Genomic DNA, 26,389 nt, shown 5'->3' with positions numbered 1-26,389 from the left:
TGGTGCATGCCACTTTGTGTTACCTGGTGCGGGCAACTTTTTGTTTGGCGTTGGCTGTTGCAATGGGGTGTGCATTTTGCTTAGATTTGCAAGGTGTGTGCATTTCGTTTGCGGGTGCACTGTGCGTGCTGAGTTTGTTTTGCACTGTGTGTGTGTGTGTGCAGCTTTTGTTTGCTCTTGCATCACACTAGGGCAGGGACAGCGTGTCGGGCAATAACCTGCAGGGCCCATCCCAGCTGGACAGGGGCCGCTCGATCTCCCAGCCGAGTATGGCTCTGCCCTGAACAACTTGAAACCTGACTCCTCTCTGAATAATACCCAATGCCTCCATGGCCCCTGCGAGCCCGGTGCACCCTGGGAGTTGAAGTCCCCTTGCCCCATACTCTGCCTGGACTTCCCACCTGCGCAAACTACACTCCCCAGACTCCCCGGCCAGGAGGCGCTTTGTCTCCCTCGCCCCAGGGCTCTCTGGGAGCTGCAGTCTCCTCTCCTACTCCAGCCTAGCGCCAGGCAGCCAGAGGGAACTACAACTCCCAGCATCCCCCGGGGCTCCCCTTCCCCCCGCCCCCTGCTGGGCTGAGTGGTGTTTTTGTTGTTGGTAAAAGGTTAGTGGAACAGCTGATTGCTCTGTAGGGTAAGAGACCTTCTTTATCTAATGGGGCGCCTCTGCTTTTCTCCTCCCCTCAGGCCCCTGCCCCCCTGCCTCCTTCCTCTGCTGCTGCCTGGGGGAGGGGGTGGGTCTGGGCTTTTGGAGAGGGGTTTCTGCACCGTGCAGCCTCGTGCCAGGGGCTCCCTGGGGGCGATCCGTGCTCCCCCCCCCCCCGCAGTACTCGCCTCTCGAGAGGGTTGTGCCTCTAGCCAGGGTACCCCGGAGTCCAGCAGCCCCCTGATCTCAGGCTTGCTTGGCCTGTGCTTCGAGGCCTTGGGAGGCTGGGCTCCCTGCTGCAGGGGGGGGGGGGCAGTGGGGCCATCCCTCTCCTCTGGCAGGGGGCAGCCCAGGAGATGGAACCCCTGCCCCAGCTGTCAGCCCCTTTTCCTTCCCCCCCCCCTTCCACTGCTTTACCCCCATCTCCCCTGGCTGCTGGGTCAGGCCTGCGACCTGCCCGGCTCTGCTGTTTGCCTGGTTGGAGCTGACCCCCTCCCCGGATGCCCCTGGCCCGGGCAACCCAGAGATTAGCCACCCCCGTGGCATTAAAGAGCGAGGAATCTCTCCCATGCCTGTATTTGCACCTGAGGCTGGTGCATCAGGACGAGCTTCACCACCCCCGCACAAGTCCATCCCCCCCCCCCCCACCCCCACCGTGCAGCTTCCTTCCCCAGCACGCTTGTGGCTTTGGGTTTCCGAACACGAGTTTCCTTTGTCGCTTTGGTTTGGAGCCGTTTGATTTTTTTAAAGCCTTTTATTCTGGGCGAGAAGGGCAGGGGCCAGGGACGGGGGGAGAGAAATGGGAAGAGTTTCCCCCGAAACCCGCTGGGGATGTAAGTCTTTTCTTCTCTTGCCAAGCTGGGAGGTGGTTTTTCCTTGTCTCTTCCTGGAACCGGCCTTGCATAAGGCTGGTGCGCCCTGCTTGCCTAGTGCAAGCTTCAAGGAATCCTCCCCCTGTCCCTGGCAGCCAGGTGAGCGGAGAGGATGGATGGCAGCTGCTGGGATTTGTTTTGCACATGGCTGCACCTTGGCTGGCTCGGCACAACTGGAGCAGCAGACTCCTGGGAGGGGAAAGGAATGTAGCTTCAGGCACTTGGCTGGATGATGGCCAGGAGGTCCCACGCCAGCCCGTGCGCTGTCTGGGCTTGTGGGGCCGATCAGGAGGTGTCTCGCCCAGGCCACGAGCGCTTTTTAGCGGTGATTGTGCAGGATTCCCAGGAGAGCAAGGCCAAGAGGCTCCAAGCCAAATCAGGGCCCTGTTGTAGTCACAAAGAGATGGTCCCTGCCCCAAAGAGCTCAGCGTCTCCATAGGCAAAGGGTGGGAGTGGAAACAGAGGCTCCGGGTGGGGAAGTGACTTGCCCCAGGTCACACAGCAGAGCTAGGAGTAGAAGCCAGGTGTTCTGCCTTAATTCCACGCTCTAGCCACAGCGCCACCCTGCCAACCTCAAGATGCTCAGAGATTCATTTTATGTCAGAGGAAGTTAGTAATAGCAGGACTCTATAGAGGAGCTAATGTTAATACCTAGCTCTTATCATCAGTGGGTCTTACAGTGCTTTACAAAGGAGGTCAGCCTCATTATCCCCATTTTACAGATGCGGAAACTGAGGCACAGCGAGGCCATGACTAACACAAGGCTGGCACTAGAGCCCAGATCCCCAGAGTGCTAATCCTGTCCTGTATCCACTAGGCCACGCTGCTTCCCAGCAGATCTTCCGCCCAGGCGTGCCTGCACCGGGGATTATAATTGGTGCAGGCGCACTTTGGGGATCTCGTTCAGATGTACTGGGACACTCACCACGTATGATCACTGCACGTGGGCGCCAGTGTGCGGGAGAGTCTAATGATGGCAGGGAAGGCACCAAGTTACAGGGCGCCTCTGTCGCATGGGATCATTGAGCGAGGATTTTGACTCGTCCAGAGAGGAAATGGGGGTGCCTGGTCACCCCCCTGTGCTCTGCCTTTGCAGTGAACCCCTTTGAAGATGTCTACAGTCCCATCAGTGCTGTGTGTGTGAGTCTCTTGGCTGTTACCACATTGTTAACTTGTAGTGTAGACGCAACCTCACCCTGGCCATGGAGCTTACTAGACAATTTGTGTTCTAGCTGCTGAGTTAATTGCAGCTGCTGTGTAGACAGGACCAGCATGTCTCTCTCCCTATGCCTAACTTGCTGCCCTGACGTGGTGTTCTGTCCCTGCTGTGTTTTGCAAGCTAAGCAGTATTGGGCCTGTACAGTGCTTGGAGGGGAGATCCTCCAGAAAAACCCAGGCTTCTGAGGGAAATGATACTAGTGATAAAGCAAGGGGTGCTGTTCTTATCTCTGTGTTGTGGTAGCACCAACCAGCCAGCAAATGTGAAAAATCAGGATGGGGATGGGGGGTAATAGAAGCCTATATAAGAAAAAGACCCCAAAATCGGGACATCTGGTCACCCTAGGTAGCACCTAGGAGGCCCAGTCATGGACCAAGAGCCGGTTGCACTAGCCTACAAAGACCCCAAAGTACTCTAAGCTGTCCTGAACCGATGCCCCAGCCAGGTGCTGGAGCTTCCAGCTGAGATGTGAAATCAAGGGCCTGGCTCTTTTGCGGTCGCCAAGCATCCTGCGGCCATAGGCACCGACGTCCCCTCTTTCCTCTGGGTGCTTGACACCCCCCCCCGGCCCCATCCCCACTCCACCCCTTCCCCAAAGTCCCTGCCCCAACTCTCCCCCCTCCCTGCCACATTCCCACTCCTGCCTCCCGCCCCCTCCAGAGCATGCTAACGTCGCCAAATAGCTGTTTGGCGGCAGCCAGGCGGGAAGCTTGGGAGGTAGGCGGAGGAGCAGGGACGCGGCACGCTCGGGGGGAGGAGGAGGAGGGGTAGACGGGGTGAGGGGAGCTTGGCTGCCAGTGGGTGCAGAGCACCCACTAATTTTTGCCCCGGAGCACCCACGGAGTCGGCGCCTATGCCTGCAGCCACTTTCACAAGAGCCGGGGCTTTCAACGTGCGTCCGTGCATCCCCCTTCCCTGTGTTCCCCAGCTGGGTACGAGCCTCAGTATCGCCAACCCCAAATGTTCAAACATCATGAGTCAGGCTTACCAAAAATCATGAGATTTATGTACAAATAAGAGCTTTGGGGTTCTTTTCATTTGCCTTCTGCTTTTTGAACCTTTAAGGTGCACTGGGGTCACATTTTGAAGCTTTCTCCACTGCCACGAGGGCTGAAAACGTTCTTTTTCTTTAAGAAAGGCTGAAATCAGCATGTATCCCCGTCACTCCAGGAGCTGGGGCTTTAAGGAAAACAGTCATTATCATGACAAAACCATGAGAGTGGGTAACACTGGAGACTCCACTTCTCTATTGCCGTGTGGTGTGTCCGTTGTGGGCTCCGCACCCGGGCAGCAATCAGAGCGATCCTGGTATATGCCGCTTGTAAAGCACTTTGGGATCTGATGCTGGAGAGGCAGGATGAGACCCAGATACTGCTGGTAGGCCAGCTGGTGGGGGAGGTGGGGGGTCGTGTTTTCCTCTCACTGCGCAGCAGCGTTTCTTAAAGCCAGTGCGGTTCCCCTTGTGCCAGAGCATCCGTGCCGAGGGCAGTAGACCCATCTGCTCCCCCAGTGCAGCGGCAAACATCACCTGGGTCCGTAGGGCCACATTTTCTGGGGCCTAGTGGCTAGAGCACCGGACTGGGACTCGGAGACCCGGCCAACTAGGTGACCTTGGGCAAGTCCCGTCCCGGCTCTGTGCCTCAGTTTCCCCATCTGTAACATGAAGAGACTGATGCTGACCTCCTTTGTAAAGAGCTTTGAGATCCATGGGTGAAAGGCCCAGCTCCTGCGGTTAAAGCTGAGAACCCCTGTGGTTAAAGGTCGACTGTTCCAAGTCAAATGCTCGCTTGGATTCTCTTGAAATGTGACGTGCAGAAAGACGGTTTCCAGCCGTAGTGATTGCGCGGGACTTGGTGGGTCGAGGGGACGGGTTGTGACCCTGAGCCACCCTCCAGGTATTGCAGCTTTGAAAGCTGCCCTTGGCAGATATCTGAGGACGAATTACCGGCCGGGTGCAACTGTCTGCCTCTGTCGAAGGGTTTCTGTTACGGCTGGGAACTTAATCCGAGGCCAGCAGAGACCTGAGAAGGGGCCCAAACTCTTTTTGAAAGGAAAAGGAATGACACGTGAATGCTGCTGCGCCAGGCCAGGGGTTGGGAGAGTGCTGGGGAAGGGGAATCATGGGATATATGGGGATGGGTGGCAGGGAGCGGAGAGGGGTTGGGGGCTCCGGGGAGGGGGAGGGGTGGGCCATGGGGAGGGGAGACGTGGGGGAGTGGTAGGGTAAATGGAATGACTAGGGATCTGGGAGCATGTGAGCCCCACCTTCTCCCCCCTATGTGTGTACCAGGATCTTGGGAGGGGGATGTCAGCTTGCTCCTCTGAGTGGGTCTGAGTCCCTCTTTCTACCCCCGTGTGTGCTGGGTTCTTGGGGGTCCTGCTGTTCTAAGGGATCTGAGCCCCTCCCGTGGCCCCCATGTGTGGGCCGGGATCCAGTAACCCTGTCCCTCTGGGATGAGGGGACCGAGCCCCTTTCCTTGCCCTCCCCCCATGTGTGTGTGCCAGGATCTTGGGGGCCCTGCTGTACTAAGGGGTCTGAGCCCCTCTCCCTGCTCCCCCCCCCCCAAATGTGAGTCAGGTTCTGGAGGGGTCCTGACTATGCCACACATTGAAATCTCTGAAAATCGGACAATTCAAAGTTAAGGTGACAGCACCCTTGTGTGGGGCTGGCCAGGGGGCCAGCGTGGAGGCTGGGCGAGCCAGGAGCCTCGTCAGAGCAGGGGGAGCAGCTGGAGGGGCGGCTGGCAGGGGCCCAGTTTGGTGTAGTTGTAGCTGAGAAATGTGTGGCCCTCCCATAAGCAGCTGCTTGTGACACATGTAGAACACATTTCTTACATGCTCGTGGCTTCTCACATGCTGAGGAATGGTCCTGAATGGCTTCGTGGGGCGGGACGGGGAGGGAAAGCTGGAAATGAGGGTGGGGGCGCTACCTGATGTGAGGAGGAGAATGAGTGCACTGCATAAAGCTACTGTAACTAAACCACCACGGAATAAAATGGTCAGTTTTTGGGCCAGGGATGAGATTTCTCTCACTGCCCTGTTAGCAGCTCCCCCCCTCCAGACATTTCACAATACAACCCATGGTTCTGTGCCAAAGGGGACAGGAGCTCTTAGGATCACATAGCCTCCTTGCTAGCTGGCTGCAAATTTAAGGGACAGCTATAATGACCTGCCTGACCACTGACTCCTACCAAAAATGTTTCTCTTTCTGGTTGGGAAACAAGGAAATTCACGGACAAAAAATTGGTTAACCCAGAGCTGAGGTTGCCTGTTGGGTCTCGTGCCCGTCCAGCAGAACTCAAACCTCGGACAACCAGAAAAGGCAATGTGAAGGGACGCCCCAACGCGGCCTTAACTCTGCCCCTCCAAAGCTGGCGGTAGCCAGTAGGAATTATCTGTGTGCGCTCCAGCTGTGCTCGCTGTTGTTAGGTGGAGCTACATGGAATGGTGGAGGAATTATCCAGAGAAGCTGAGCAGAGCTGTGATTGTGATGGGGGGCGATATGGGGGTGCCCTTTCCCTCAGAGATTCTGAGCCCCTCTGTCCATGCCTCGCCCCACGTGTGTGAGGATGGGAAAACGGTGCACATGCATCCTGAGAGATACCGTTTGTCTCACTCCAGTGCTGAGCTGGGAAGCATGTGTCAGCAGCAGGGCACAGGGGTCTTCTAGCCATGGGGGGCGACAGCAGCGAGGTGGGGTACGAGGGTGGGGTGGGCATGGCCTGATGGGTGAGTGACAGTGTTGTGTTTGAGGGGGTCTTGTGTGCAATGGTGAAAGGTTGTAAAATACAGCGGGTGTGGGGTTGGTTTTGCGGTGGAGGCTCCGTATACGGGCATGGAGTGGGCATAGGCAGCACCCGTTCAGTCCAGTCCACCTGGACACAAGTTTCACCTTGGCTAAGAGACGGCATTGGACTCTGTGCTGCAGCTGGTGCATGCTTCTTCCCTGAGCGATGGGCACGAGCTGCAAAGGCAGAGTGCAAGTACGTGTCTTGTGGGCACCCTGGGCCATCACTTAGAAAGGGCAGAGTTAAGGTTACATTGGTGTGTACCTTGACTCCGGGTTTCCTGGCTGTCAGAAGTCTGCGTTTTGCTGGATGGGCATGGGGCACCACGGGGCAATCTGAACTGTTTTTGTCAATGGATTTGCATTAATTCCTAGAGACCCCGGCCAAGGTTATTTGTCTAGGTGCAAGCCACCATCCTTGCACCAAAGATTTCACAGGATGGAAGGAGAAACTGAGGCACAGAGGGAGGGAGTTGCCCACGGTCACACAGCAGGTCAGTGGCAGAGCTGGGAACAGAACCCAAGTGCCCTGAGACCTAGTTTAGTGGCACACTAACCAGAGTTAAAAGACTAGACAAAGGTCCCTTTCTGTCTGAAATGTGTGGGGTCTTGGGGGGTCCAGCCCGAAAGGTGCCTGAGTGTCCGGACTCCTGGGTTCAATTCCCGGCTCTGAAATGGACTCGCTGTGTGCCCAAGAACCTCTGTAAAATAGAGACAGTGGCAGTGCCCTACCTCCTGCAGGCTGGAAAGCTAAATGCATCCATGCCCATGAGGTGTCCACAGTGCTGAGTTCTGTGGATGTATCCGTGGCATGGAGGGAAGCAGTGACTTTCAGGGCATCCCAGGCTGGTCCAGGGTGGGATTTTCCCATCCTGCCCCTTCCCCATCACTTTTCTCGCTCCCACCTGTGACATTCCCCAGGGTACAATCTGGACTGTTGAGCAGCTGTGTCTCCTCAATTCTCCAATCTGAGGTGCCTTTTACACGGCTTTGCTGTGAGAGCAACCGCTCCTCGTCTGCTCACACATGTAAATCACTCACAGCTACATTGCAAGGGTACAGCCAACCACCCGTGAACTACACTGCAGAGCAACACCAACAAACTCCCAGTCCCAGACTTTCCCCCCGAAATGTGCGTCCTGTAGTGCCCAGCTCTCTCCTGGACACCACGAACTCATATAAAGTCCATCATTTTATTAATAGAAAACGGTATGCACAAACCCCAGTATCTCAAATGGAGTTTCCCAAATACTTCAGTCCAAGCACCCTGGTCTAGATAAAACAATGAAACAAGTTTATTAACTACAGAAGGATAGATTTTAAGTGATTACAAGTAACGAGGCATAAAAGTCAGAATTGGTTACAAAGAAATTAAAGATAAAACACAACTAACGTCTAACTTAAACTAAGTGATTTCAAAGCAAAAGTCTCTGTCCCTACATGTTCTAGCAGCCTCACTGGCTGAATTCCTTTCTGCCAGGATCCCTTCCTTTGTCCTTCAAGTATTGTTGATGCTGTGAGTAGAGACGAAAGGAGAAATCTTTCGGGGAGTTTCTTCCCCTTTCTGACAGTTCTCTTTTTCTTTGAGAATCATCTCCAGCTGAGGTTCAGGAGACAGCAGGAGATGGGAACCTCCAGCGCTTTCTTTGCCAAAATGTAAATTTCTCACTCGCACCCTTTTTCCTGTCAAAGAATGGCCACTTAACCAGGTGATGATCCATTTGATTTTGTTGACACCTAGCTGAGGCGTCAGTTTGCCTGTTGTCTTTCTGGAACTGGTCTGTGGCTGACTTTCTAAACTTGGAACATGTCTCTGCAATGTCATACAGTAGAATTGTATAACTTTACATACAGTGTTGTCACACACTTTTTACCAGGACAATAATGGTCAGCAAATTACGAGTTTTTGAGTGATACCGCACAAGGCATACTTTGTACAGAATTTATCATAGTCTTGTATAAAGGGTGAACATTGGGTTACAGACTATCACACTGTCCTTCTTCCTTCTTCACCTTCCACCCTGATGAAGAGGATGGAGGAGGTGTCTCCTAGCAAGTCGCAGGCACAGCCCCACCCTACCATGGCCTTCCTCAACGTAGCCCGCACCTACGTGCCCAACACCAAGGTCGAGTGCCACTACACCCTGCCTCCCAGCATGAAGCCATCAGCCCGCGACTGGATCGGGATATTCAAGGTACTGGGAAGAGAGAGGCGGGTGGGAGCTGGATGCGTTAGTTGGGGTCTCCCCTGTAGCTTTGCCCCGGGTGGAGGGGCGGCAGCATGGCAAGTGTTCTGATCAGACAGTGAATTAGGCTGAGATGGAGAGGCGCAGGGTGTCTGACTGGCCTCATCACCTGGGGTAGAGGCTTCCCCTCCTATTGCGTTCACTGCTGTCCCATTGCGCTGAGCCCGCAGCGTGCACATGAGAGGAGGGGCCTACTTTTGCAGGCCACCTTGAAATTCACCCACAAGCCTCCTGCTTTTCCCTGCATGCAAAAGCAAAATGAGGCAGCGTGGCCTAATGGCTAGAGCGCTGGCCTGGACTGGTGAGACCAGGGTTCTATTCCTGATGGCCAGCCTTGGGCAAGTCACTTCCCCGCCGTGCGCCTCAGTTTCCCCATCTGTAAAACAGAGGCGGGCAGGGGAATGATACTGCCCTCCTGTGCTGTGTAACAGCCAGGCAGTATTATCATCGTAGGGTGAGTTGCGCTGCAGACCCAGGCTCGAGGCTTCAGCAGTTCCGAGCCCACACTTGAGCATCCATGCTGCATGGTAAAACCTGGGCTTACAATTGTCAGATCCGGGTCTCGCTGTGGACCTTTGACTCGGGTCTGCCGCTTTCTGCTGCCTCCCCACTGCAAAATGACAAGCCTGGGCTCTGACCCACCCCCACCCCAGCAGGGTCATAGGAGTCCTGAGTGCTTGGTGCCCCGAGTCGGACAGATCTGTGTGTGGACGGAAGCAGGGCTTTGGCTCAAACCTGGGTCAGAGCCCGGGCTTAGTGGGTAGCTTAGTGTTGCTGATAGCCCCTCCCAACCCCCCCCTCCCCTGATGAGGACAGTGACACTGGCACTTGATGAGCGCTAGAGAAACGCTCAGCTAATGCCAGGGGTTCCTCAGACACCTTCTTGCCTGCGTCTGTCTGTCCAGGTGGAGGCCTCGTCCGTGCGGGATTACTACACCTTCGTGTGGTGTGTGGTGCCCGACGGAGGTGTGGAAGGGGCACCCGTCCATTCCAGTGTCCAGTTCCATGGTAGGTTGGGAAGCTCCAGGGGTGCGGGGGGGAGCTCCGGGGTGGGTAGGGGAGTGCGCGGTGCGTCGATTACGTGCGTGGGGGTTGCAGGAGGGTGAAATCAGAGTGGGGGGTGTCCGTCAGTGAGCTGCCGGAGCAACGGTCTGAAGGGATGGCAGCCCTGGTTGAGGTTTTGGTTTATGGAGGCTTTGCCGTGGCTTGTCGGACCAAGGGCCCCTCTAGCCCGGTATCCCGGCCTCCCTGATAGACGTGGTCATGCCAGTGGGCCCATCTAGCCCAATATCGCCTTGCATTGCTGGATCAGACCCACGGGCCGATCCAGTCTAGTATCCCCACCCTCTGCACCAGATCAGGCCCCTGGGCCCATCTCGCGTGGCGTCCGGCCTCCAGGTGCGGCCATGACCTCATGCCACAGCAGCTGCAAGCCAAATGCTCCCTGACGCCTCCTGGTGCCGTTACTACAGGGGGCATTGAGGAGGCAGCAGTGGGTGGGGAGGGCTCACGCAGCTTGGCCCTGACATCGCGTGTGGGGCTGAGGACTGGGACGGGGGCTTCCCATGGGACCCCAGGGTCAGCAGCTTGGGACGGGAGTGGGTAAAGCAGAGAGGATCCTAGGAAGGGGTGCAGGAGGCAGCCGGGGGGTAGGAGCAAGGCTGGGACTGGAATGGGATGGCAGGTTTCCGAGCAGCCCATGATGGAACGAGCATCCAGGCCACCGTCGGCCTTTGGCGCTACCCGCTGGTTGTCAGAGAGGCCAGGCCAGAGCAGGCCACACAGACTAGGCTCAAGGCCAGGAGGCGGCACACTGGCTGGGGGGCAGCACCTCTGTGACCAACGTGGTCTGCTGACAAGGCACTTGCCAGCCACTCGGCCATGGTACCAACCACGCTGGTGCCAGGACTCAGGAGTTCGGGGCGGTAGCTGGGGACAAGATGGGTCACGGGAGAGCCAGGGATCAGACCAAGCCCCAGACTATGGGGCATCCGAGCCCCCACCTGGAGGCAGTCAGCTTCCTGGCAAGGCCGTAGCAGTGGTGGGGCAGAGTCATCTGATGCTGGGCCGTGTCTGTCCTGCTGCAGCCAGCTACCTACCCAAGCCAGGGGCCCAGCAGTACCAGTTCCGCTACGTGGACCGCCGTGGCGAGGTGCGCGGCCAGAGCAGCCCCTTCCAGTTCAGCGAGCCCCGGCCCATGGACGAGCTCGTCACGCTGGAGGAGGATGACGAGGGCAACATGGATATGTTGCTGGTGGTGCCCAAGGCCACCCTGCTGCAGGTAATGAGGGGTCAGCATTGCCTAGTGGGTAGAGCACCAGATTGGATGCCCGGAGACCTGGCTTCTGGTCCCAGCTCTGCCAGTGGCCTTGGGCAAGTCACGTCACAGATTTGTGCCTCAGTTTCCCCTGGCCCCGGTTAGGCTGTGAGCTCACCCAATGCACAAGATGGAGGGCAACAGGCGGGATCAGCTGTTGCTTTGCCCAAGAGGGCACCTGGCCATGTCCCAGTCAACTCAAACCCCTCCCCTCCTGCCAGGCTTTTCTCCCTGCAGGGCAGGCAGTAACAACTGCCTTGGGAAATGGGGCGGAGCTTAGCCCTGGCCCCGCCCTCCAGCAGCTCTGCCCCTTCAGAACACCTCCCTATTGTGATAAGAGCCCCCACTAACCGTCTCTTGCTCCGCCCAGCTGAGTTAACCCCTGGCCTGCCTGTGCGCCCTGCAATGTCCTGGGGGCCTGGGGTGAGCGCAGTGCCTGCCCCCTCGGTCCGTACTAACGGTGCCGGTCCCTGTGGGTCCCATCCCCCCCCCAGAACCAGCTGGAGGAGAGCCAGCAGGAGCACAGCAGGCTGCTGCGAGAGAAGCTGCGGCTGGAGGAGGAGGTGAAGGAGCTGCAGGCCCGGATCGAGCAGCTGGAGGAGGCTCTGGGCACCATGCGGGATGAGCACACCAAGCTGGCGGAGCAGTACAAGGTGCGTGGGGTGCCTCCTGCAGGCACCGGGCCCTATGGGGCAGCAGCCACTGGGTTGAGTCCCCCACCACCCCGCTTCCTGGGTTGATAAGGATCCAGTGCCATCCCCATGGACTGGGCCGTTGCCCATCACACTGGGGGCAAACTGAGGCACGCGGGCAGGTGAATGAGGCCTCCCAGCTCCTTGCTCAGGCCACTGTGCTGGGCTGCCTCCCTGGAGATGCCCACCTAGGAGGGGACCCCCCATATTCCTCCTTGTGTTCCCTGCTACCCACTGTCTTACCCCAGATTCCAAAGGGACTCTCCGATTTGGGGGGCCCCTGGGCTTCCCTGCCCCTTGCCAGAGCACCCAGACTCTGTGCTGATCCCAGGCGGGAGACGGGTCGGGGCTTCCCATGTTCCTGATCCCGGCTCACCCCTCCCCTCCCCGCCTGGCGGTGCCTCTCCCAGGATCTCTCGAGCTCCCATGCAGCCGTGATGGAGGAGCGGGACGCGTTGAGCCGGCAGCAGGCGGGACAGCTGGACCGCATCCAGGAGCTGGAGGAGGACGTTCAGGCCCTGAGCGAGAAGGTGCTGCAGAAGGAGGTGGAGTTGGACAGGTGAGCAGCAGTGGGCGGGGGGTCAGCAGGCTTGGGGAGGGGGACGGGAGTGAGGGTCAGTGCTGTGACCCGGCTGGACTGGCGGGTGTGGGGGAGGCGGCGGCAGGGCTCTGGCTTGGCCCAGTGGGAAGGACGGTGGCCTCATCCCCCCATGACTCGTCGGGATGGGTCCGGGCCTGTGATCTCATCCAGCCAGCTAAGCAGGGTTGGACCTGGGCAGCGCTCGGATGGGTGACCGCCGAGGCCGAACCCAGGGTCCTGTGGGAAGGGGGTGAGGCCAGCTGTTCGGGGGGCTCTCGCCCTGAGTGAGAATGGGCTAGTGCCATAGGGGGCGCTGTGCTGGGCTCTGGGGAGCAGGGTGGTAGACGCCCTGGGGTGCTGGCCCGGCAGCGTCGCGGAAGGGCCGGCAGGCTGCAGTGGGTCTGCCCGGCCCCCCCGCTGCGCCTCACCCGCCCCTGCACCGCTGTAGCTGTGCCCTGAGCCGAGCCGGGGCTCACCTTGCCTGTCTGTCGTCCCCCCGTCCCCCTCCCAGGATGAAGGACACGGTGAAGTCCCTGGTGCGGGAGCAGGAGCAGATCCACCACCAGCTCAAGGAGGAGAACGCCGAGAAGGAGCATTACCAGGTGAGCCCGGGGCGGGGCTTGTAGGGGTGACTTGCTGGTGGTGGAGCTAGCTGGGGTGAGCAGAGGAGCGGGGGTCCCTCCCCTCCCCCTCAGACACACACAGGAGTGGGGGTCCCACCCCATACATATGGAGAGCGGCAGGGTTCCCCCATCCCCAGGGGGCACCCAGAGGGAAGGGAGGTGGGTCCCATCCCCGCCCCCCCAGGAGTCTCTGGGCCGGCACGTGAGGATCATGTCCCCCACCCCCACCCCCCCCAGGTCAAGCTGCAGGCCTCGGAGCAGGAGAGCCGGAACCTGGCCTGCGACCTGCTGCTGGCCAAGACCCGGCACAGCGAGAAGGTGTCGCAGGCCCTGGTGCTGCAGGAGGACATCAGCAAGCTGCAGCAGAAGCTGGCGGCCGCGCAGCAGAGGACGGTGAGTGCCCGGGGTGGGGGGCCCCCCCCTCGGTGCCATGGCGCAGCCTCCGCTCCCCCCTCCCCCTGCTTGGGTGTGTGCGTTCACCAGCCCTTTCCCTGGAAAAGAGGGGATTAGGGCGGTGTCGCTGCTAGAGCAGGGGGATGGGAGCCAGGACTCCTGGGTTCTCTTTCCCTGCTGCGGGTGCCTGTGTGTGTTCTAGGGGTGAGGACAGGGAGCCAGGACTTCTGGGTTCTTTTCCCACCGACTCCTGAAAGGCAGCCACTTCTGGGGCATGGAGAGTAACAGAATAGTATTTTACCAAGAAGCAGCAGCCCAAACCCCACTCTCGTGAAAAACGCCACAGGATCTTTGGCGCCCTCCTGGAGCAGGATTTCGAAGATCTCTGCCGGGAGGGAAATCTCCCGGCTCCTCGGAAGGCCTGCATCAGCCCTAATGGGATTTGACCCTGGCTTATTTCCAGCTTGGCTTTGGCGCACAGACCTCAGAGCTACCCTGCACCTCACAGAGCTCACTGAGCAGTTTGCCTTGATAACATCCTGTTGCAGGGAGTTCCACATGCTAATAGCAAAGAATTTTAACAGTCTTTTAAATGCCATCAGCTGCTCCCTTGTCGCTGTGTTTGGGGCTGGGATGCAGGGGCAGAGCCCAGCTGGCCTCTTCCATCCCATTCATTATTTCCGACCCTCCCACCCCCATTGCCTTCCCCCGCAGGCCCAGCTGGAAGCGTTGTGTGAGCAGCTCCGCTCCACCCAGGACCTCCTCGCCGCCAGCCAGCAGAAAGTGGTGCTGCTTGGGGAGGAGCTGGCCAGCGCCTCCTCCATCCGGGACCGGACTATCTCGGACCTGCACAAGAGCCGGCTGGAGTCAGCCGAAACCAACATCAAGCTGGCGGACATGACCCTGAAATGGAAGGAGGGAAAAGGCCAGTGGTGGAAGGAAAAGAGCAACCTGCTGCACAGCATAGAGGTGCCAACCCCCACCCCGCTGGGCCTCTCACTGGAATGGCTGCATCCGCTGCCGGGGTGCAGCCACCTCTGGGGTGGGGTACTGCCAGTGCTCAACCGTTTAGGATAGGAAATGAAGGCGCATCCCCTAGCTGGGCTTGTCTCAGGGACCGGTGGACAGGGAGCAGGGACGAGCATGTCCAGGCCTTGGGAAAAGTCCCCCTGTCGTGACCCACACAAGGCTCAGAACTTGGTTTATGTCTCAGCACAGTGCCCCCTAGAGCTGCACTGGGGTGGGCACTGGCTGAGGGGAGAGCGCCCCCTACTGAGCTCCTTGAAGCACAGCATGAGGGGAGAATACCCTGTACTAATCCCCCTGCTCCCAGAACCCCCTAAACCTCTTATCAGAGAGGAGAGCGCCCCCTGCTGAGCCCCCTGCCCCATTTCCTGCAGCACAGCGCCCCCTAGCATCGCATTGGGGCCAGCACTAGCTGCGAGGTGAGGGCGCCCCCTGTTGGGCCTCTCACCCTGCTCCCTGCCGCGCAGCGCCCCCTAGCACCGCACTAGGTATGTGTAGTCCTGCCATCCCAGCCTAGCTAGGGAGATGAGCTGGGCTCCCCACGGCAGGCGAGGGCCGGCCCCCATGAGCGCCCCCTGTGCCGTTTGCAGGCGGAGAAGGACAAGATCCTGAAGCTGAGTGCCGAGGTGCTGAAGCTGGAGAAGAACCTGCAGGAGGAGCGAGCCCAGAAGCAGGCGCTGAAATCTGAACTGTCCCACGAGAGGGACTCCAGCCTGGTAAGGCCAGTAGGGGGGTGGGCACTGCCCCTGGGACAGAGGGGAGCCCCACTCTCTGCCCTCTAAGGGGGAGGAATCAGAGCTGGGATGGGGAGGCCCTGCCCCGAAAGCCGCACATGGGTGCTAGGGGGCGCCCTGCCCCATAGGAGGAGGGATTGGGGCACTCGTGGGTTCGGGGGGATCAGGTGCCTGGGGTATGGAGGTTCGCTCCCGAGGCTGGTGCAGGGGGGCAGTTCTCACGCTCCTGTGCCCCCTTCCCCCCACCCCAGGTGCAGCTGTCAGAGAGCAGGCGGGAGCTCAAGGAGCTGCGCGCGGCCCTGAAGGTGGCTGAGAAGGAGAAGGAGCAGCTCCAGGAGGAGAAACAGGTTGGTGCCAGCCGGGGTCAGAGGTCAAAGGGGGCTGAACCCCGGAGCCGGGCGGGTAACAGCTCTTGGCCCAGGCTCCAGCGGGGGCCAAGGAACTGCCAGAAGGGGGCGACATGAGCCACATTCCCTGCCCCCATCAGGGCCTTCCTTGCATAGGGGCTGGGCGGTGCCCTGGGGTCAGGCAGGGGCCCTGCAGCCTGGGCAGTGGGTGGGGGCAGGCAAAGACCCTGCCCCCCCGGATCCCCACCCGATCTCCCCATGGCCTGGTGCCCGGGGCGCAGGTGGGGCCGATCCTGACCCCGGCGGCTTCCCCTCCCCAGGAGCTGCTGGAGTACGCCCGCAAGCTGGAGGAGCGGCTGGAGAAGGTGGCTGACGAGAAGTGGAGCGAGGTGACGGCGGCCGAGGAGGAGGAGGCAGCGGCGACGGTGCTGAGTGCGTAACACCCCGTCCCCTCAGCCCTGTCACCACAACCATTACCTCCCCAAGCCATCCCCCCGTCCTCCCACCCCTGTTACCTCCCCATCCTCCCCGTCCTCCCACCCCTGTTACCTTCCCACCCCAGCCCTGTTACCTCCCCAACCCCATCCCCCCGTCCTCCCACCCCTGTTACCTCCCCAACCCATCCCCCCGTCCTCCCACCCCTGTTACCTCCCCATCCTCCCCGTCCTCCCACCCCGTTACCTCCCCACCCCACCCCTGTTACCTCCCCAACCCCATCCCCCCGTCCTCCCACCCCGTTACCTCCCCAACCCCATCCCCCCGTCCTCCCACCCCTGTTACCTCCCCATACTCCACGTCCTCACACCCCTGTTACCTTCCCACCCCAGCCCTGTTACCTCCCCAACCCATCCCCCCGTCCTCCCACCCCGTTACCTCCCCAACCCCATCCCCCCGTCCTCCCACCCCGTTACCTCCCCACCCCACCCCTGTTACCTCCCCAACCCCATCCCCACGTCCTCCCACCCCTGTTACCTCCCCAACCCCATCCCCACGTCCTCCCACCCCTGTTACCTCCCCACCCCACCCCTGTTACCTCCCCAACCCCATCCCCCCGTCCTCCCACCCCTATTACTCCCCTCCCCACCCCTGTTACCTCCCCAACCCCATCCCCCCGTCCTCCCACCCCGTTACCTCCCCACCCCACCCCTGTTACCTCCCCAACCCCATCCCCACGTCCTCCCACCCCTGTTACCTCCCCAACCCCATCCCCCCGTCCTCCCACCCCTGTTACCTCCCCACCCCACCCCTGTTACCTCCCCAACCCCATCCCCCCGTCCTCCCACCCATGTTACCTCCCCAACCCATCCCCCCGTCCTCCCACCCCGTTACCTCCCCATCCTCCCCATCCTCCCACCCCTGTTACCTTCCTACCTGAGCCCTGTTACCTCCCCAACCCCATCCCCCCGTCCTCCCACCCCTGTTACCTCCCCATCCTCCCCGTCCTCCCACCCCGTTACCTCCCCACCCCACCCCTGTTACCTCCCCAGCCCCAGCCCCCCGTCCTCCCACCCCATTACCTCCCCACCCCACCCCTGTTACCTCCCCAACCCCATCCCCCCGTCCTCCCACCCCTGTTACCTCCCCACCCCACCCCTGTTACCTCCCCAACCCCATCCCCCCGTCCTCCCACCCCGTTACCTTCCCACCCCACCCGTTACCTCCCCAACCCCATCCCCCCCGTCCTCCCACCCCGTTACCTTCCCACGCCACCCATTACCTCCCCAACCCCATCACCCCCGTCCACCCACCCCTGTTACCTCCCCAACCCCATCCCCCCCGTCCTCCCACCCCTGTTACCTCCCCACCCCACCCCTGTTACCTCCCCAACCCCATCCCCCCCGTCCTCCCACCCCTGTTACCTCCCCACCCCACCCCTGTGACCTCCCCAACCCCATCCCCCCCATCCTCCCACCCCGTTACCTCCCCACCCCACCCCTGTTTCCCCCGTCACCTCTCCCCCAGCCCCCCACCCCGTTACCTCCATCCCCTCACCCCCATCCTCCCACCTGTTACCTCCCCACCCCACCCCTGTTACGCCCGTTGCCTCCACCCCATCTCCCCACCCATGTTATCTCCCCACCCCCATCCCGCCCATCTTCCCACCCCCGTTACCTCCCTACCCCTTCACTGCCTCACCCCGAGCCCCGGCACCCCTGATGGTTACCCCTTCACTGTAACCCCTGTTCATCCCCCCCTGCTCTGCCCCCAACTACCTCCTCTCTGCCCCGGGACCCCCCCTCCCCGCTCTCCACTCGCCCCCCCCCTCCCACCCCGACACCGCCCTGTGCCACTCCCCCGCACCCAGAAGAGTAGTGCTGCCCCCCGGAGTTACCAACACTCTGCCAGTGCCAGCTGTCCCTCGGCTCCTCCCCCAAGAACTCCCCCCCACCTCCACACCCCCCTGGGCTGGTGGTTCCCAGGCTCCTCTCCCCAGCAGGGTTCCCCCCCTTTGCCCTGCCCTGCTCAGCGGGGGGCACCGGCTGCCCAAGTGACCCTGTGGCCTCCCCTCCCCCTAGGCTCCCTGGACTCCCCACTCTCGGACTCGGAGGACGAGTCCCCCGAGGACATGAGGATCCACACCCAGCTCAGCCCCTACAGCCTGTGCGACAACCGGGCAGGCACCAAGACCCCGCCGTGCCTGCGGGAGCCCATGCACAAGGTGGTGATCAGCCAGCCCGCCCCCATCACCACCCAGATCAAGCAGCCCACCGAGGACAACAGCTCCGACTCAGTGAGTCCCTGGGGGGCGAGGACCCCCAAGCACTGTGCTGCGTGGAGAGGGAAACTGAGGCACAGGGACTTGCCCTCGGTCACACAGCGAGCAGGGGCGGGGTGGAAATAGAACCCTGGCGTCCTGGCGTCCTCTACCCCGCTATTCCACACTCCCTCCCGGAGCTAAGGATCGAACCCAGGAGTCCTGACTTTCAGCCCCATCTTGTGACCATTTCTTTCTTGCCAACAGTGGCCCCCTGGCCCACGCAGAACATCCACCCTAGAATGAGGCAGGGACAACGATGCAGCCCCCCCTCACCCCAGTCCACTCAGTTCACCCTCCTGTGAGCAGTAGCCCCCGCGGCATCTCAGGCCGAGCCCCTGAATCGAGCCCAGTTATTGTCCATCCCGTTTCTCGTGGCCGTGCCCAGGGACCCACCACGCGTAGTACTGCACACTACTTCAAGATGCTGCTCCCTGGAACCTTAAAGCCCGGAGGCGGATGGGGTGGGGTTTGGGTTGGCAGGAGGGGCTGGGCCCCCCACCTTCCTGGGGAACAGAAAGCCCAGCTTTGAGGGTGCCTCTGAGCCTGCTTCACCCGGGAGGAGGGGTTATCTGCCAGCCCCCCAAACCCTCCTGCATTCCCCTCTACCACATCCCTGACAGGAGTAGCTGGAAGGTCCCTGGAGCTGCAGGACCGAGGACGGCTACCCCCCACCCCCCATCCATTCTCAGCAGTGTAGGGCCTATGACACATAGCCGAGCTGTTCTTCCGGGGAGCCCGATTGCTTGGGGGAGGCACAATCACTATGTCTATGCGCAGGGGGAACCCCAGTGCTGGGGGGTGGGGGCTGGACTCTGGCCCCCGGAGCGCTCACACCCCCACTTTCGCTGCAGGAGGCGGAGGACGAGAAGGCCGTGCTGATGGCGGCTGTGCGGAGCGGAGGGGAAGAGGCCAGTCTGCTGCTGCCCGAGCTGGGCAGCGTCTTCTATGAGATGGCCAGGTGAGGGGGGATTGGCCGCGCTGGGGCCGGTCAGCAGAGCAGGGGGCTGTTCCTTCGCCCTGCCCATAAGGAGGAGGATGGAGAAGAGGATGAAGGGGAGCAGAGTGGGGGGCTGGGGAGGAGGATGCAGGGGAGCAGAGGGGGGAGGGGAACAGAGTGGGGGGCTGGGGAGGAGGATGGAGGGGAGCAGAGTGGGGGGAGGGGAGGAGGATGGAGGGGAGCAGAGTGGGGGGCTGGGGAGGAGGATGGAGGGGAGCAGGGCTGGGGGAGGGGATGGAGGGGACCAGGGGAGGGGGAGGGGAGGAGGATGGAGGGGAGCAGGGTGGGGGAGGGGATGGAGGGGAGCAGGGGAGGGGGAGGGCAGCAGAGTAGGGGATGGGGAGGAGGATGAAGGGGAGCAGAGTGGGGGGAGGGGAGCAGAGTGGGGGGCTGGGGAGGAGGATGCAGGGGAGCAGGGTGGGGGGCTGGGGAGGAGGATGGAGGGGAGCAGGGCAGCAGAGTAGGGGATGGGGAGGAGGATGGAGGGGAGCAGAGTGGGGGGCTGGGGAGGAGGATGGAGGGGAGCAGAGTGGGGAGATGGGGAGGAGGATGCAGGGGAGCAGGGTGGGGGGCTGGGGAGGAGGATGGAGGGGAGCAGAGTGGGGAGATGGGGAGGAGGATGCAGGGGAGCAGGGTGGGGGGAGGGGAGCAGGGTGGGGGGCTGGGGAGGAGGATGGAGGGGAGCAGGGCAGCAGAGTAGGGGATGGGGAGGAGGATGAAGGGGAGCAGAGTGGGGGGAGGGGAGCAGGGTGGGGGGCTGGGGAGGCGGATGGAGGGGAGCAGGGTGGGGGAGGGGATGGAAGGGAGCAGGGCAGCAGAGTAGGGGATGGGGAGGAGGATGAAGGGGAGCAGAGTGGGGGAGGGGAGCAGGGTGGGGGGCGGGGGAGTAGGGTCGGGGGAGGGCGGCAGAGTAGGGGATGGGGAGGAGGATGAAGGGGAGCAGAGTGGGGAGATGGGGAGGAGGATGCAGGGGAGCAGGGTGGGGGGCTGGGGAGGAGGATGGAGGGGAGCAGGGCAGCAGAGTAGGGGATGGGGAGGAGGCTGCAGGGGAGCAGAGTGGGGGGCTGGGGAGGAGGATGCAGGGGACCAGGGCTGGGGGAGTAGGGGAAGTGGGGGATGGGGGCAGCTTTCCAAGCCTCCTCTTAGTAAAAATATATAAATTTCCCTGTGGGCGCGGGGAGCCGATGACTTTTACAGCCAGTGGCCATAAAAGTGGCAGGTGCGGAGCCGGGAGATGTACGGCCGTGTCAGGGCATTTCTGAATCAATTTTCAGCATCATTAGATTCCTTTCTCCTGCAGACAGAGGCGGGCGGGGGAGGAGGGGGGCTATTTGCAAGTGAAATAGATAGACTCACCCAGCTGCAAGGCAAGGTGGGGTCTGTGCACCCAGCCCCCCGTGCGGGGGGGACGGGCTGCAATGGGGGTGTCAGGAGTAGGAAAGGCAGGTTGGGTGCAGGGTGCTGAGTGCAGAGAGGTGGAATGGGGGCAGCAGGGGAGGGCAGAGTGGTTGCAGGTGGGACGGGATGGGGACATTGGGGGAAGGGTGGGGTGGGATGGGGACATCGCGGGAAGGGTGGGGTGGGATGGGGTGGTGGCGGCAGGGGAGGGCAGGGGGGCTGGGACGGCGTGTTGGGGGAGGGCAGGTGGATACAGAGGGGATGGGATCGAGGTATGGTGGGAGGGTGGGGAGGGAAGCCAGTGTTGGGGGATTGGCAGAGTGGGTGCGGGGGGGAATGGGATGGGGTGTCAGGGGAGGGCAGAGGGGTTGGGATGGGGGTGTCAGGGGAGGGCAGGGGAATGGGATGGGGTGTCAGGAGAGGGCAGAGGGGATGCGATGAGGTGTCAGAGGAGGGCAGGGGGATGCAGAAGGGAAGGGATGGCAGCGTCAGGGAAGGGCATGGTGGGTGCGGTGGGATGACATGTTGGGGGGAGGCAGGGTTGGATGCTGGTGTTGGGGGAAGGGCAGAAGGGATGCGGGGGATGGGATGGAGGTGTCAGGAGAGGGCAGGGGGTGCGGTGGGATGACGTGTTGAGGGGGGCAGGGTTGGATGCTGATGTCGGGGGAAGGGCAGGGTGGGCGCAGGGTGCCGTGTGCAGAGGCGATGAGCCGGGGGTGTAGGAATAAAAGGAATTCTGGGTTGAGGGGGCCACTGCTCCCCTTTGAGAAGGGAGGGGGGCTGCTGCGCTGTGGGGGTGCGGGGCCGGTCCTGTGCAGGGTCCTCTGCTCTGTTTTCTGCAGAGTCTAACGGGGAAGGAGCAAAAAGAGAGACGGGGGGGAATCAGGAGCGGGGAGAACTGGAATAGCGGGAGGCGGGGAACCCATAATAACCCTGGCCCCCAGCCCGGCTGCGCCCTCAGTGCAGGGCCGGTGGCGGGGGGCACGGTGCCGGGGCCCCGCTCATGGGGGGGGCGAGCTCTAGGGGTGCCGACCCTCTGTCTCTGTCGCCCCCGTGCAGCGGCATCACAGGCCGCCAGCCGTCAGATCTGGGCCCTTGCGGGATGGGCGCCTCCCCGCTGGACCTGCCCGCGTCCCCCGGCCTGTGGAAGGAGTGCCCCATCTGCAAGGAGCGCTTCCCCCTGGAGTGCGACAAGGAGGCGCTGGAGGAGCACGTCGACAGCCACTTCTTCTTCAGCGCCCAGGACCCCTTCGCCTTCGAGTGACACCCCCGTCGCCCCCACCTCGCCCTGAGCCTCGGGTCACGCCCCCCCGCCTCTCCCCGGACCCTCCTGTCAGGCACTGCCAGCCCGGCACACCCCCTAGGAGCTCCCCCGATCCTCGGGGGGCGATTTACCCCCCCTCCTGCCCTCCATGGCATCCAAGAGCAGGGAGTGAATGGGGGAGCTGGGCACTAGCGTCCCCTAGTGGCTATTCCCAGGCAGGTCTGTAGGCCTGAGATCTCCAGCCCCCAACCTGCTGCCTTAGGGTGAAATAGGGCGAGTTGCTTCCACCCCCCAAATATGGGGTTCAGCCAATGCAGATGCTGAGCGCTTATCAGTTGGAGGGGGGGGCCGGCTCACACACCCCTTGGCTAGGGGGCTCTGTGTCAGGGCAATAGGAATCCCCGGAGGGGGTGCCCCAACTCCCATCTGCCTCCTGGTACCTGGGGCTATTGCTTAGAGCTGGGGAAGGCTTACTGGGGTGGGAGGCTGGAGCTGGGGGGCTGCCGTAGGGACGCCGTGTCTTCCCGCCGCCCCCCAATGTTTCCCCCTGGGCTCCAGACACATGGTGTTGGGAACTGCTGGGCACCAGATTTTGGAAGGTCCAGGGGGTGGAGGGGCAGTTCAGAGAAGGCGAGGCCAGGTGGTCCCCTCTCACCTCCCCAGGGGAGGGAAGGCAGATTTCCTGGGTCCCTCAGGGCTCTGGGGAGGGGGCTGAGGGGGGTTAGGCTGCCCCATAGTTCAGGCTAAAAGGGGCCTGGATCCCCCACCCCCGTGGACTCCCCAAGACCCCCTCCCAGATCCCAAAGGCAGCTGCCCCCTGCCTATGTGCCGGGGTCCTGGCCCCACCCCCAGCTCCACTCCCCTGGGCCCAGTCAACTAACCTTTGGGCCTCTGGCTGGGCTACTGGTTTCCATGCTGGGTTAGGGAATTTTGCCGCTGTCATAAGGGTCTGTTCCCCCACGGGACTCAGTTTCCCTGACTGCGAGGCAAGGAGACCCAGCCCCCCCATCCATGGGCACCAGGCAGAGCCTGCCGCTGCTCAGCCCTGCAGGACGCCGGCATGCACCAAGAGCCAGCCGGTAATGCTGGGAACGCGCCGCCAACAACCACCGATTTTTTAGAATGTCAACTGCAGAAGTAATTGGCACAACGGGCCTTCCGTCGGCTCCTGCCGTCCGCCACCACTGCCTCCCCCGCGGGTTAACGGCCCAAGAGGGCCCCCCGGATCCAGAGCCCCATGCACCGAAACCCTTTCCTTCCCGGCGATCTCAGGTAGGGGGTGGAAATGGGGAAGGGTCATGGGGAGGTGGGGCTGAGCCGGGCACTGGGTGGAGGGCACAGGGCAGCGCCCAGGGTATGGGGGTGCGAAGGGGTCTGAGCCCAGAGCTCTGTGTGTGGATACCCATGACCTGGGGGGAAAGGTGTGTGACCATGGGGGTGAGCGGTGTACACCAGGGTATCCGTCCAGTCCCAGCCCAGGTTGGGGGCTGGGTTTCACCAGCTGCCTTTTCTGCCAAGCGGCCTCCTGGCCCCAGCATCCCCTTGGCCCGGAACTGAGCCGCTCCCAGCCCCGGGCCTGATCCCAATCTCGTCTGCCCTGTGGGGCGCCCCAGGGATCCCAGCCACGTGGGTGTCACTCAGGAATGACTGCCATGGCATCCTCCAACCTCTGTGCCAGCATTTCCCGGGGCAGTACCCGGGCCCGGCTCTCTGCTGCAATCTGCCCCCTCCTCCCCGCAACTTCTGGGCACCTGGTGCCGTGTGACGGGATGGGGAGGAGACGTCCAAAGACCCAGCTGGCCAACTTGAGAGCTGACAGGGTCCCTGGAGCATGGGGGGGTGGGGGGGAGAGATGCACAGACTTCACATGATCCCTGGGAGCAGCAGGGAGGGAACACTAGCCTGACTGGGGAGACAACGCGGGGAGGGTCACCAGCCCTGGCATGACCCCTGGATGGGGCAGCAGGCAGGGCAGAGCCCTGACACTCCCCCTGAAATGGTTTTATTTTCACTTTTTTTTTTAAACTGACTCGTCCATTATTACTGTTCTAATTCTCATGATTCAGGGGGCCCCTCCGCCGGGTCTCTGCGTCTCATAGCCGCTTGCTGTAGCATGCTCAGTAATTAGTGTTGATTTGCGGTTGGTTTGCTTGATTTCGGGGGGAGGGGGGCAGTTCAACCCCCTTGTACATAAGCCCCCCCCCTTGGATTATTCTCATGCACTTGCTTTTTGTATTCACGGTTGCAATTCCTTTTAATATTTTTTTTTTTTTTTTGGAAAATATAATACTGTTGTGACTTGTCTATTTGCCCCCTCCTCTTCTTGAGGGGGAGGGAGAAAGAAGCCAGGCTTTCGGCTGGCCCCCGAATTCTCGGCCAGTCGGCTGGGTGGGATGAGAGTTCATGATTGTGCCTTTTGAATGCAGGAGATGAGGCTGCTGCTCTGATCACTGGTTTATAGACGCTCTTCATTTTGTAACTAACCGTGGTTGGTGATTCTGATGTGTCCAGCTGGTCCCTGCTTCTCCCCAACCTCATCCCTGGCCTGTTTTTAATGTTCCCCCCCCCCTCAAAAAAAAAGACAGCTAAGGTCCCCCGAACGTCAGAGCAATAAAAACCAGTGCGTGCACACACACACACACACTCACACACACATACACACACACACGGCCCATGTATAGTGTGTATATATATTTATATTACATGTCTTGGCTATTCTAATAAAATCCAGTCTCTTCAAAGCTTTGCCTGATTTATGGTTTATTGGGCACTGTAAAACCTTGCGCCGCTCCGCCGGGCTCAGGGAGATCGCTGCCCTCCCACGCTCTGCCAGGATAGTCGGGCTGATTTTTACTTATGGGGGTAAAAGCCACCAGAACTGCAGCGGGGTAAGGCCGATGCCTGGGCAGAGATCGAGGCCGGATAGGGAGCCGAAGCACCTGGGATTGGAAACGTTCCTCTTGCCGCGATGGCGGATGCTGCTGGGTGCTGTGGTGGAGCCAGGCAGGGTGGGATAAACACGACAGCGAGTATTAGAAACAAAGATCTGTCCCCCTCCCTTGGCTGGTGCAGGCTTTGCCTCCGGAGCTCTCCTTCCATATCCCCCCTGGCCCCCATGGGGAGGCCGGTCTGCAGGCAACTGGGCAGAATTGTTGCCTGCAGTAGATTGCCAATCTGCACACTGCAGTGTAAGAATGCAGTCCTGCTGACCACAGGGAGGGAATCAATACTCAGATGGTGCCAACGGCCCAGCGGCTACAGACTCTGTTGTGGAGTGAACTTGGGGCAGAGACTCGGGATGTCTGGGGTCTGCAGCTGCATGACCCCAGGCATGTCTCGTTGGCGCCAGCTCTAACCAGTGACTCCGTGCTCCTGTCTCCGTGACCGGCCAGGACCAGATGCATGAGAGGAAGCTGCAAGGACTGAGCCTCAGGAGACGGGTCTGAAGGCCAGGAGTCGTGACTCCCAGCCTCATAGATCCCAGCCTGCCTAGCATGGATTTATTACTATTATGGAAACGTGTAGAGGTCCCGGCTAAGATCAGGGTCCCATTGTGCTAACCCGGTACAGACACAGAGCAAGAGACAGTCCCTGCCCCAGAGAGCTTGCAATCTAAACAGATGTGGGTGAGTGGGGAAACTGAGGACTTGCCCAGGTCATCCAGCCAGTTAGTGGCAGAGCTAGGAGTAGAACCCAAAAGTCCTGAGCGACCTCGCCACTGGGCCAAGCTGCCTCCTTGTGGGTTTGTGGACAAGGTCAAAATGGACTTTAAAATCTCAGTGGGTGGCTAGATCTTCCTGGTCTACACCGGTGCTGCAGGAAGACGCACTGGTAATTCAGAGGGTGGGCAGAGCCAGCACAGGCCTAGGGGGCGCTGTGCTGCCTGGAGGTGTCCTCTCTGGGGTGAAACATAAAGCTGAGATCTTGACACTTGGTAATGGGGGTCCCAGAAAATCCCCCAGGAGCAGGAAAGTTAATCCTGAGCCTGAGTCCAATGGGGGATTCCTGTCTGCCTCTGAGCCACTTCCCCAGCAGGCTTCTCCACTCCAGGCCCTAAGCTGCTGTTTAAAGCCATTGCATCCCACCCCAGGGGTGGCCGCATCCTAGTGGTGGATGAGTCAATGTCTGCAAGCGGCCATATTATACAGGAGAGCCACTCACAACGTCCCCTTCTGGCCTGAAATATCACTGGGGCTGCAGGGCTGACAGCAGGGGCCTTCTGCCTGGCGTGCCTGGGCCCACTTGGTACCAAGTGCCACCTGTGCCCCTCTGGGCAGGCTGGCAGCCTGAGCTGGTGCGGTTTGGGTTTGTTGTCATTGGGTAAGTGTCTGCAATGAGCCGGTGCTAAGTGCCCCCCCCCCCCATCACTGAGAGCAGAATGGGCCATGGAGACAGCTCTAGCCCCTCTCCTCAGCAGCGGGTCCCTCCCGGGCAGGGCTGGTCGGCATCACCCCGGCTCCATGCAGAATTGCCAGACCCAGGTTCCATCT

The 26,389-nt window shown here is 61.0% G+C and overlaps 1 protein-coding gene across 3 annotated transcripts; it reads left to right on the top strand.

Annotated features, from left to right (window-relative positions):
- The first annotated feature begins 573 nt into the window (after positions 1-573).
- On the top strand, positions 574-24,624 carry CALCOCO1 (calcium binding and coiled-coil domain 1). 3 transcript variants are annotated; one of them, XM_044995074.1, is made up of 15 exons: positions 574-634; positions 8,555-8,719; positions 9,676-9,778; positions 10,858-11,051; positions 11,582-11,740; positions 12,190-12,338; positions 12,871-12,961; positions 13,220-13,375; positions 14,090-14,344; positions 14,992-15,117; positions 15,387-15,482; positions 15,803-15,914; positions 17,999-18,213; positions 19,092-19,198; positions 21,695-24,624. In XM_044995074.1, the coding sequence occupies exons 2-15, from the start codon at positions 8,558-8,560 to the stop codon at positions 21,897-21,899; spliced, it is 2,130 nt and encodes a 709-aa protein (XP_044851009.1). In that variant the 5' UTR covers positions 574-634; positions 8,555-8,557; the 3' UTR covers positions 21,900-24,624. The 3 variants fall into 3 exon arrangements, with proteins under 3 accessions (XP_044851009.1, XP_044851007.1, XP_044851010.1); XM_044995072.1 differs by lacking the exon at positions 574-634 and having other exon boundaries at positions 8,549-8,719; XM_044995075.1 differs by lacking the exons at positions 574-634; positions 13,220-13,375.
- The last annotated feature ends 1,765 nt before the right edge of the window (positions 24,625-26,389 follow it).

The sequence above is a fragment of the Mauremys mutica genome, chromosome 20 (genome assembly GCF_020497125.1).
Source record: "Mauremys mutica isolate MM-2020 ecotype Southern chromosome 20, ASM2049712v1, whole genome shotgun sequence".
Classification (NCBI taxonomy): Eukaryota; Metazoa; Chordata; order Testudines; family Geoemydidae; genus Mauremys; species Mauremys mutica.
The sequence above is the reverse complement of the archived record's forward strand: the minus strand, read 5'-3'. Positions and strand labels throughout refer to the sequence as shown.

What these genes read in the sequence shown, in the direction of transcription:
- CALCOCO1 (XM_044995072.1), top strand. Translation starts at nt 8,549, where the DNA reads ATGAAGAGGATGGAGGAGGTGTCTCCTAGCAAGTCGCAGGCACAGCCC. An exon ending in ACTGGATCGGGATATTCAAG is followed by an intron (nt 8,720 to 9,675) that starts GTACTGGGAAGA and finishes CTGTCTGTCCAG; the next exon opens with GTGGAGGCCTCGTCCGTGCG. An exon ending in CCAAGGCCACCCTGCTGCAG is followed by an intron (nt 11,052 to 11,581) that starts GTAATGAGGGGT and finishes TCCCCCCCCCAG; the next exon opens with AACCAGCTGGAGGAGAGCCA.